This window comes from Lissotriton vulgaris, chromosome 4_1, assembly GCF_964263255.1.
Source record: "Lissotriton vulgaris chromosome 4_1, aLisVul1.2, whole genome shotgun sequence".
NCBI classification, from domain to species: domain Eukaryota; kingdom Metazoa; phylum Chordata; class Amphibia; order Caudata; family Salamandridae; genus Lissotriton; species Lissotriton vulgaris.
The window spans coordinates 1,764,262,984-1,764,275,165 of record NC_141691.1 but is presented as its reverse complement, the minus strand read 5'-3'; the positions used below and the strand labels follow the sequence as shown (position 1 = coordinate 1,764,275,165).

At 44.1% G+C, this 12,182-nt stretch overlaps 1 protein-coding gene across 18 annotated transcripts in view; it reads left to right on the top strand.

Annotated features, from left to right (window-relative positions):
• The window catches only part of UBR5 (ubiquitin protein ligase E3 component n-recognin 5), a 2,064,863-nt gene that overhangs the window by 1,111,878 nt on the left and 940,803 nt on the right, over positions 1 to 12,182 (top strand). For all 18 annotated transcript variants that reach the window (XM_086966085.1, XM_086966077.1, XM_086966080.1 and 15 more), the window contains one exon: positions 11,477 to 11,623. In XM_086966085.1, coding sequence (XP_086822211.1) covers positions 11,477 to 11,623 — 147 coding nt within the window. The remainder of the gene's footprint in view (positions 1 to 11,476; positions 11,624 to 12,182) is intronic.

Genomic DNA, 12,182 nt, shown 5'->3' with positions numbered 1-12,182 from the left:
GGTCGAACTGTCACCTAAATCTATAGACCAATTCTTTGCGAGCCTGTCTGAAATGATGTTCTCTCCTGAACAGAAACAATAACTTTTTGGGAAAACAATCCGGCACACAGCGTTCCCATGAACTCTGAATTCGGCCTTCAGCTTTGAACAACAAAAGCTACTGAAAAACGTTTTGAACTATTTTTTCCCGCTCACCATGAAATACATTTTTCCAAAATATTACCTTTTTTCCTGCCACACGTCCTTTGCTTAAAGTAGAACTATTCATAAAGAACAGAGCTTCTATTTTTAGTATATCTAGAGACAACATTTTAACTCAGCCTCTAGCACATTTTTAATGCAATAATATTTAATATGTGATGAAATAGTCTTGCCCTTCTTTTCTGTATTTAGAGACTTTTTCATGTGCAAATCTTTGCAGAATCGTTCAAATAATTACATATGCAATATTTTTGAATGATTAATATGCTTGATAACGTACAGTACCAATTCATTTCCATGTATTTTTAGTACACCATTTCAAATGCAAAGTGTATTTTGGGGTGGGTATGAATACACATGCTTCTTATTGCTTTAGTTTTAGTAATTTGATGGACATAAATTCGTGGAGTGGGTGTTCTTGTTCTATCTAGGACCCCGATCAATATTGTGACCTCATGCCCCTATACAGCTATAATCAATACATATCCCTATAATGGCATAAACGATCAGAGCCATATTTCAGTAACTCGTCTCTGCAGCTCATGACAGTCCATGACACAGCACAAGTCACTTCCTTAGATTCCTAGATAACACACCGAGTTCTTTCGACATCTCAAAACCCCCAGCAACCTGGGAAAGCCCTGCTTGCTTTGTTTTGATTAGTAATAGAACTCCTGCGAGCACAGTAAGAACGACCAGTTCTTAATGACATCTTTATTGACGTCTTATGTCCAAAAACTTACGTCAAACTCGGCACCTTTCAGGTATAAATATACCAACGTTGCCTTAAGCAAGCACACGGTGCTGGTGAATACTGGAGCAGAACAGCTGTCCCTTGCAGAGCCCAGCAGATGCGAGAAGCCCACGGACGCTGCCCCTCCTCCTCCTTGACGCGCTGAGAAAGACGCTGTCTTTTCTCCTGCCGAGAAAATCCAGCTCCGGCGTTTCCAGCCTACCCTTCCGGGTAACTGGGATATCGGGTCCTGAGAGGAGATACCAGACCTCCTGCATTCTATTCCAGAGGTACGGTGCTGACTAAACCCTTAGAGAGAATTCTTGAAACAAACTCTTGGCAAAACTAACTTAACTTAAACTGCTACTTATTTACTCCCTCCCATGTATTAGGCTTAGGTCAGGTACACCGGGGTAGGCATAGTTAGAAGCACCAGTTGAGGTCATTAGCTAATGTATATATGAATGTATATATTTTTATTCATTTTAACCATCTTATGACTAATAAACCATATCAATGCTTTTACAGTATTATTTCGTAATACTCCTTTTACGGTACGCACTTTTCATAATAACAAGTTTTGCAATTGTGGCAATTCATTTCTCTTGCATGAGAAGGAAGACTACTCAATAAATAATATCTTTTATTGGAAAACGCCTGTCTCTCTATTCTCTGCATCCTGGTGAAAGTAAAATCTGCACAACTGAGTGAAATAGCTGTCTATTGTTTCACACGACTCTAGAGATTGACTCTTATTCTGAGGAGCAAAGTTGTCATGTTTATGCGGTTGTCGGAAGCTGAATCCCTTCTTGTCTGAGCCAGAAAGCTGATCACTTCCTATTCAGTCAAGAAAGTTTCCAGTCACCTTTGAGCTAGCTGGCGCAAACCTAAATTAAGTCTAACATAGTCAGTAGAGACCTAGAAGGCGGCAGTCCTACGTCTACACTGCTGTTTGTTATTCCAATGCTTAGGGCCTACAGGGAAAATAGGAACTACACTACAACAGGACCAACACCAGGATGATCCTGCTAGCACCAGAGTGGCTGCGCCAGTGGTGGTATCCGGATCTCCTACAACTGTCAGAAGCTCTTCACCGGAGGCTGCCCTGCCTGCCGGACTTGCTGACCAACAACGAGGGAAGAGTATTTCATCCCAACCTCCTGTCTCTGCGATTGACTGCATGGCTCCTGAAGTCACCCAGTACGGACATCTAAACCTCTCTGCTGACTGTATGCACATTCTCAGGGAAGCGAAGAGACCCTCCACCAGAAAGTCTTATGCTTTCAAGTGGAAGAGATTCTCCCTGTGGTGTAAGGACAACGCCCTTGACCTGATCAAAGGTCAGGAGCAAGTGATTCTTCCCTACCTACTGTACTTAGCCAAGTCAGGCCTGAAATACCATCTAGCTGCTATTACAGCTTATAGAAAATCTCCTACTCAGACCTCTTTCTTCCAAATGCCTGTGGTCAAGGATTTTCTAGAGGGGCTCAGGAAAGTGTTTCCACCCGTGAGATCTCCTTCTCCTCCTTGGGAACTTAATATCGTCCTCCCCAAGCTAATGGGTGCTCCTTTCGAGCCTATTCACAAGGCATATTTGCAGCATTTAACCTGGAAAGCTGCTTTCTTAGTAGCCATCTCTTTAGCTCGCAGGGTGAGTAAGTTTTAGGCACTGTGCTGCAAGTAGCCTTACACTGTATTCCATGCCAATAGAGTGGTGCTTTGATTTTCACATCAGTCAGGTTATTGCGCTGCCCACTTTCTTTCCTCAGCCTACCACTCCCCCGGAGAGGTCTTTACATTCTTTAAATCTCCGGAGGGTATTGAAGTTTTACCTAGCAAAAACTCTTCGGCTTAGGAAGTCTGACTGGCTCTTTGTAAACTATGGTTCCACGAATACTAGTATAGCTGCTTCCAAGAGATCTATTTCTAGATGGATTGTTTCTTGTATAGCTTTATCCTACCAGCTAGCTACTAAGACCTTACAAGGTAGACCAAAAACACACTTTACCAGAGGGAAAGCTTCTACCACAGCTCTCCTTCACATTATTCCTATGTCTGAAATCTGCAAGGTGGCCACATGGCGTTCAGTGCATACCTTTTCACGCCATTACTGTCTAGATTCGGACTCTCAGGCCGATGCCAAGGCTGTGTAGGCTTCTTTACGGAATTTGTTTGCATAATTGCAATTTGAATGTTGCGATGTTTCATGTTCTGTATACTCTGTTGCTCGTCCGCAAGACTTTGGGTATGGGCTTGCTACTCTATTAATAGATTATGACTATTGATGAGTATCCCCTGGATGAGAAGGATTAGATACTTACCTGTAATTCTAGTTCTCATCCAGGGGTATACTCATCAAAGTCATAAGCGACCCACCCTCCTCCCCGGACAAGCACTCTTGAAAGTATTTTATATTGATTGCATGTCTACTCAGGTGTTTATACACCATCAAAAAGACCTGACCTAACTGCCACCTGTGGTGCATCTTGGGAGCAAGGGGTCTCCTGCAGGTCTTAAAGGCACGGTACCTTTACTCTAATGCCTGAAAGGCAAGGTGTCCGTTTTCCTTGTTTTCTTGTTACTCTGCTGTAGCTTACAGGCAACTGCCTGAAATTACAGGTTTCTTTATGACAGTAAAGCATTATTGTGTGGCAACTGTTTAGGCGTCCTCTTTTCCTTATGGGTGAGGAAAGTATGGGTACCACTATACAAACCTATGTAATTCCGGCATTTTTTTACATGTTAGTAACATTTTAGGCTGCAGATATGTTTTCACATATGCATATATATGTATATAACTAAAAATGCCTATTTTGCACAAGATGTAAAGATTTACAATTTGCACAATATAGCACCTTGCACTTTGCACTTTATAAGAGAGACTGATGTAGACCATAATCATGCATTTATGCAGATACAATCCTGTGTTAAATCATCTATATTGTAAATGAATTACCAAATTGATTTTTGTGTATTCAAAACAAGAGGATTTTTCAATATAGCAGCCATACTCTAGTAGATGTATAACCCAAACCGTAATAGTAACTCTTCTATGTTTTTTACTATCACATGGTGTGCACTAGCAATTTAAAAAACCAGGCATGTAGGGTAATCTGTGACTGTGAACAAGGGCAACTGCCCGAAACGCGTCAGTCTCGTATGCTGCCTTTGCCTTAAGAAAATAAAAAGAACTTGCCTTGATTCTGGGACTCGTGTCATTTTCTGGGTCTGGGGCTCCAGATTTCAGTCTTCGTGCTTTGCCTGCATTTAACCTGCGGAGGGTGGTTGCCTCCGCCTCGAGTCCACTCCCCAGTAGCTGTCCGACGGTCTCAACCAGCTGTTCGTATCCAGAGAAGTGGAATTTTCCGACGGACCCTGCCTGCGGAAATCAAACACACCCTGCCTTGTAACGAGGCTCACTGAAACGCGCTGCACGCTGAAAAGTTTTCGCCATTGAGGAATTGGGCGAGAAAGCAAAGCACAACGCGGCGTATTGGTGAGCAAAAGAAGAGTGGGGTGAGTGTTTCATATCGCATCACCAGGCGGTGGGGAGGACTTCAGGCATACGCGAGGGTACTTTAGGCTTAAAACTTACTATTTGCCTTTTGTACACCGAGCGTTCAATTTTCTATTTACAAATATCCCGGCATGATGGCAGAAACGGGAATGTCGGAAGAGACAATGAGGGGGCGTGAGTCGGCGTCATTAGAGCTATTTACCAACTTGCCGAAAATCACTCGGAAGGGAGCAACAGCGGAAGCAGGCACATCTGCATCTGCACAAAGCAACAGCCCATCGATAGAAATGCAGATAAGGGCTCTCATGAAACGCTTAGAAAAAACTATGAGAAACGAAGTCACAAAGTGGTGGGAGCATAAATCCCTTTCAATGTATATTGCGGAAGGAAGAATCCCAAGGGGTTTAAGAATTTTACTTGCTCCCAGTTACGATAAGCCACACCCGGAAATGTTGAAGGAGTGGGGTCACAGTAATTTGGATGCCTCCCGGAATTTGGTCCAAATCCTTATAAAATATGCGGAAATTGACCGCATGGAACTGCTTAAAGAATTACAAGAAATCAATGGAGAGCTGTCAAAACTAGAACCTCATGACCTCATTGCAACAATGAGAAAAGAAATTCAAGACAAAGTGAATAAACATGAGGAAAAAATAAAAGCGCGCAAAGCGTGGAAATATGCGCGTGACAAAGATGACTACGAGCACAGGAAGATTTACACTTTTGCTCGTAAATTTTAAAATGCAAAACGCCTAAAAATGAGCCAAAAGTCAGCCCCTGCGAAATCATCAACGAGGGTAGAAGTGACCGCTGGTGGCTCACGCACGGATGTGCAGGCAGATGCACAAACAAATAGCGACTCCAACTCTACAAGCAGTAACAGAAGTAGTATTTATTCGGATGATGAGGCCTTATTAACGGGTGATGAAGGAGAACCCCCCATGGTTTTGGATCTAGGTGAGGAGGTGGATTTTTTAGTGAATGCGCGGTTACAAACGCTGCGCCCACGAAATCAGCAAAGTCAACAGAAAAAAGGGCCAGAATCAACCGCCGTCGCAAAGAGCGCCGCCAAAAACACAAGCGTCCACAACAACTAGAAGAAAAAGCAATGGCGCAAGAACAGAAACTAAATGACAAGACCGTTATAAACTTGTCCTCGACTACCCTCACCACTGCCGAAAGCCAACTATTAAGTAAGCCTGGGCGTAGTTCGCGTAGCCGCACTCCGCGAGCTACGCGAAGATGCACTTGCACTCCGCGAACTACGCATAGCTCCGCGAGCATGCGTAGTAGCTTGCTTGATCCGTTCGCGAGCCATTTTTCGTCTTCGGGAGCGCCGTGGAACTCTGGAACCTGCTCGACACCACATCTCCAGACGTCGCCTTCCTCACGGAAACATGGTTGAACGCCTCCTCAGCGCCCGACATTGCCGTCGCCATCCCGGACGGATACAAGATCACCCGGAGAGACCGCGTCAACGAGACAGGAGGAGGCATCGCCATCGTCCACAAGAACACCATCCGCATCACGACCAATCAGACGACACCCTCACAGCCGCTTAACGTCTTCACTTCCAGATACACAACGACCCCAAGACCACACTCAGAGGCGCCCTCATCTACAGACCCCCAGGACCTCGCACACAATTCAGCGAAGACATCGCAGACTTCATCATCCTGCATGCCCTCGCCTCCGCTGACTACATCCTCCTAGGGGACCTCAACTTCCACCTGGAGAACAACACCGACAACACCACCATCAGCAACATCGGAATCCAAGAGAAGGCACTGGAGTGGATCATCTCATTCCTCACAGGAAGAACCCAGAGAGTCCGCCTCCCCCCGTACAGATCCAAGGCCACCGAAGTCATATGCGGCGTACCACAAGGATCATCGCTCAGCCCCACCCTCTTCAACGTCTACATGAGCCCCCTCGCAGCCATCGTACGCCAACACAACCTCAACATCATCTCCTACGCCGACGACACCCAGCTGATCCTCTCCCTCATCAACGACCCAGGAACCGCCAGAACCAACCTACACGAAGGGATGAAAGACGTAGTCGAGTGGATGAGGAACAGCCACCTGAAACTGAACTCAGACAAGACGGAAGTCCTCATCCTTGGATCATCACCCTCCGCCTGGGGCGACTCCTGGTGGCCCCCTGCCCTGGGCAGCGCACCCAAACCAACGGACCACGCACGCAACCTGGGCTTCATCCTGGACTCCTCCCTCTCGATGACCAGACAAGTCAACGCCGTCTCATCATCATGCTTCAACATCCTACGCATGCTCCGAAAGATCTTCCGATGGCTCGCCACCGAAACCAGGAAGACGGTCACACAGGCACTCGTCACCAGCCAACTGGACTACGGAAACACCCTCTATACCGGAACCACAGCCAAACTCCAGAAAAGACTCTAACACATCCAGAACGCCTCCGCACGACTCATCTTGGACATCCCCCGATACAGCCACATCTCTGGACACCTGAGAGACCTTCACTGGCTCCCCGCCAGCAAGAGAATCACGTTCCAACTCCTCACCCACGCACACAAGGCCCTCCACGACCTGTGCCCCAGGTACCTCAACAACTGGCTGACCTTCTACACTCCCACCCGCCAGCTACGATCGAACAGCCACGCCCTCGCCGCCGTGCCACGCATCCGAAGATCCACCATGGGAGGAAGATCCTTCTCCTACCTGGCAGCCAAGACTTGGAACTCCCTCCCCATCCATCTCCGCCTGACCCAAGACCACCTCTGCTTCAGGAAGCAACTCAAGACATGGCTGTTCGAGCAGTAGTGGACCCCCCTCCCCCAAGCGCCTTGAGACCCTCTGGGTGAGTAGCGCGCTATACAAATATCCTGATTGATTGATTGCCTGCATGCTCGGGATGTGTAGCGCGCGAAGTTACCCATGAGGTTTGTCCCGCCCGCTTGCGTCCCCTTATTTCCGGTCACTACTAACTTGTTCGCGAGTTATTCTGTGCCAGATTGCAGTTTCTGCGTGTTCGGCAACTCGATCTTCCCAACAAGCATCCTCGCGCACGCGAAAAGGCTATTGAGCGCGCGAGAACTACGCTACGCAGCAGTTCGCGGAGTATTCGACAACTTCGCGTTCTCCGCGGAGCGCGGAGTTGCCGAACCTCCGCGAACGGAGCGTAGTTCTTCGCCCAGGGCTACTATTAAGTCTAGGCCTCACTTTTTGTCCAGTAACAGACTTCAACTACACAGCCACCAGAGTGGACGTGTTTAGTTTCATTCGAAAATTGAAGCTCCGCAAATTCTTCAATATTAAGGAGGGCCCAAATATTACTGAAACAGTGGATTTAAATCCAACTACACCTGTGTTACAAGCCTGTGATATCAGAGGCATGCTTACACTTCATCACCTGAGTGATGATAACAATGAACCAAATACCAGCACATCCACACAAGAGGAACTCAGGGAAGCTAACATCTCCCAAATCGGAGCGGGCTCCAGTCCATTTAAACCAACGTCGACATTCACACCCACCATGCCCAAAGATGCAATAGATGCATTCCATGATGTGGTAACAGCAGATTTGAAAAAACTTTACCATCAGGTCAAACATCGAAGAAGAGCTAAGCGAGAGCATGAAAAACAATATTGGCAACTCATGAACAAGTTGAAACATGATCATCGTGATATATAGTCTGTGGTTCAGATAAAGGAGGAAATGTTGTTATATGGCCACAAGAACAGTATATAACAGAAGCCAACAGACAATTATCAGATCTGACTTGTTACATGAAGACTAATATGAAAGATTATGATTTGGCTAGAGAGAAGTTACGCAAAATGCTCTTCAAATATAGAAGGGAGGGCCTAATCTCTATGCAAGAATTCAAATTTCTACACACCGAGCTACCTATTATGCCCAGATTTTATTTAATTCCGAAGGTGCATAAGGGGATATCCCCAGTCCCAGGACGGCCCATTATCTCGGCTATAGACAGCATTGGCGAACATCTCGCTCAATATGTAGATTATTTTCTACAACCTTTGGTATCCAGTCTGCCCACATATATCAAGGATACGGGACATTTCCTACAGCAGATTAAAAACACCACATGGACAGAAAACTCCCTACTAATAACATTGGACATAGAAGCTCTTTATACGAGCATTGAGCACTCCACTGGTCTAAAAGCTCTGGAATATTTTTTAAGTACCAGACCAGCAAACTGCTATAACCACAACAAAATGTTGGTGGACTTGGTCGAGTGGAGTCTCTATCACAACTTTTTTATGTTCGGGAGGGATGTTTACTTGCAACGGAGGGGGGTGGCCATGGGGGCCTGCTTCTCCCCTAGCTATGCGTGCTTGCACGTAGGCTATTGGGAGAAGTGGGTCCTCATGGGGGAACATCAGGCCATCTTTTCCAAATGTGTGGAACAGTGGGTCAGATTTATTGACGATGTGTTTTTAATCTGGAGGGGTGAGGAAGCCAGTGCGTTGGATTTTATAACAAGGTTAAACACTAATGAATATAATCTAAAATTCACGCACCACATTAGTAAAACATCAGTTAATTTTTTGGATGTAAAAGTTTACCCCAAAAATAACCGGTTGGCAACCACCCTTTACAGAAAAGAAACTGTGGGCAACTCCACATTGCACGCCAGTAGTGCCCATCCGAAACATACCATAGATAACATTCCATATGGTGAGCTACTCAGGATTAAGAGAATCTGTAGTGTGGCAGAAGAAAGGGACAAATGTATAGAAGAATCCATCAGCAGATTTAAGGCCAGGGGATACCAAGACAAAACCCTTAAAACAGCGGTTACAAAAATCCAACAAGTAACCAGGGAATCCCTTCTGTCCCAAAATAAAAAGATTCTGAATGAAAAGGAACACTTTGAAAGTTCTGATATTAGGTTCCTTACAGCTTTCAGTTATCAGGACAGAAGAATAAGATCTATCCTCTCGAGAAACTGGCCAATTCTGCAAACAGATGGAGTTCTAGCCGGAGATCTTCCAGCCAATCCAATCATTACGTTTAGGAGGGGACCCTCCTTACGTAGCCATGTCTCTAACCCTTTCCCAGAACTTACTACACAACCTACCCGATTACCACCCAGAAATGGGTTTTTCAAGTGTAACAGCTGTCGGGCATGTAAGTTCGGGATAAATACATGTTCATATTCTACTCCATTCAGTCCAACTCCCCTACAAATCAAGGGGAATTATAACTGTAGGACCGAATATGCAGTTTATGTCCTGACCTGTACTTGCGGCCTGAGGTACATTGGAAGTACCCGACCAGCAGTACATGCCAGGATATTACAACACTTGCGTGGAATTGTTAACAACGACAATGCTTATCCTGTCGCCAGGCATTTCAGACAAGTTCAAAACAACAACTTGGAATGCTTGAATTATTTTGTGTTAACATCAGTTGCACAACCAAGAAGAGGGGGAGACAGAGACAAACTCCTGCCCCAGATGGAATCTAGAATGATATTAGAGCTTGACACTAAGGTTCCTAATGGACTCAACACCACGGAGGATCTCTATCATTTTCTTTAATTGATTTGTGAGTTTTTATTCATTTGTCAAATTTCACACCCATTACTGACCCATGTGTAGTCTCTTACTTTATGGTTGTGCTGTTATAGTTCCTTGTCCTTCTCCCTTCCCTGTGGCCCTCACTTTTCCCCTCGTTGTCGATTCCAGTCTATCTCTCTTTCCTTCCCTTTTTTATATATATTTTGCACTGGGGTTCACTCAAATTGAAATGGATTAGTTTATGTTCCATCTTGAGTTTAACACATGGCACTATGGTGTTATCAGCACATTTAGAACATTTGACATAGAGATCTACCAGACGGGGTGTTAATCAAGGAGAGTAATAGGGCTGCCATCGCTTTCTGATGTCCCTTACAATTTAATTAGGACAAACAGGGTTGCCATCATTTTAAGATGTCCCTGCAGGATTGATAACAGTATTTTTTGGTCTTTACGGTTCTTGTATTTATATTGCGATTTTGCACAGAGTATATATGTTTACAGATCTTGCTTCTTTTAATGTGTATATAGGATAAAACATTTTTATGATATAACAATTAATTTTGTATTGAAAGTTTTTAAGTATTTATACTTTTATAACTAAAAATGCCTATTTTGCACAAGATGTAAAGATTTACAATTTGCACAATATGGCACTTTGCACTTTATAAGAGACTGTTTTAGACCATAATCATGCATTTACAATCCTGTGTTAAATCATCTATATTGTAAATGAATTACCAAATTGATTTTTGTGTATTCAAAACAAGAGGATTTTTCAATATAGCAGCCATACTCTAGTAGATGTATAACCCAAACCGTAATAGTAACTCTTCTATGTTTTTTACTATCACATGGTGTGCACTAGCAATTTAAAAAACCGGGCATGTAGGGTAATCTGTGACTGTGAACAAGGGCAACTGCCCGAAACGCGTCAGTGTCGTATGCTGCCTTTGCCTTAAGAAAATAAAAAGAACTTGCCTTGATTCTGGGATTCGTGCCGTTTTCTGGGTCTGGGGCTCCAGATTTCAGTCTTTGTGCTTTGCCTGCATATATGTATATATATGTATTTTTTATATGCTCCGGGATCCAGCACATGGGCGGGGATTATTCATAGATTATGACTTTGAGTATGCCCCTGGATGAGAACTAGGATTACAGGTAAGTAACTAATCTTTCTCTGATACTTCCTTACTGCTCGACCAAGCTACCACACATAGACAGTAAGGTTCTATCTAACTTTAACCTCTGCCTACCTTTAGAGTCACCTGGACCCCATACAAAGTATACCTCATTTTGGTGTAGTATATATAGAGCCAGTTTCTTACAGTAGTGATTGATGAATCTCTTTTGCTTTGATGAGCACTATTTAGTTGCTGCCAACTATTTTAATTCCAATTCTTTCTCCTTATGTTAATAATTTTGTTTTGTTGCTAACCTGAGCATCTTTTACACAATGCTTCCCACTAAATGTTTTCTGTTTTTTAGACTCAAAAGGACATCTCCAACAGCCTATTGTGACTGCTGGGAAAAATGTAAATGCAAAACATTAATTGCTGGCCAGAAGTCTGCTCGCCTGGATCTGCTTTACAGACTGCTTACTACCACCAATCTAGTGACCATGCCAAACAGCAGGTACATTTATATTGTGACAGAGTATGCTTGTGTATCAGCATGTTATTAGTATAGTGGAAACTGTGCTGGTTTTCTATCAATCACTTACTTTGTCACAGTTCACAGATACATCTGTTTTACAATAGTTAAATGAAATTTTGTTTCTACTGATATTCATATTTTCATCTACTTAATAAACTGTTAAGCACTGCGAGTTACTTGTAGTGAACCAGTTCCAACAGGGTCAAAGTAAGTAACAATATGCGAAAGGCACCATTAATATTTTAGCTTCATTTACCCTCGTCCATGCTAATTGAAAAGTTATTCAAAGGAATTGTGTATTTATTCCTCATCTAACTTTTTCAGAATTCATAAAAGGTAGAATATCTCATCAGGTATGTGAAATACACATTTCTGGTTGATACTTCAACTGCTGATTCCTTACCCCAGACATTGGACAGGATCCGGAAATGTTTAGAGCAGTACACCTGCATGCCTGTAGTTGTCGTTGTGCAGCTCTGCACCGATGTCCTCTCTCTTCAGAAGCTCAAAACATGCCCCCAAAATGCGCTGACTTAAG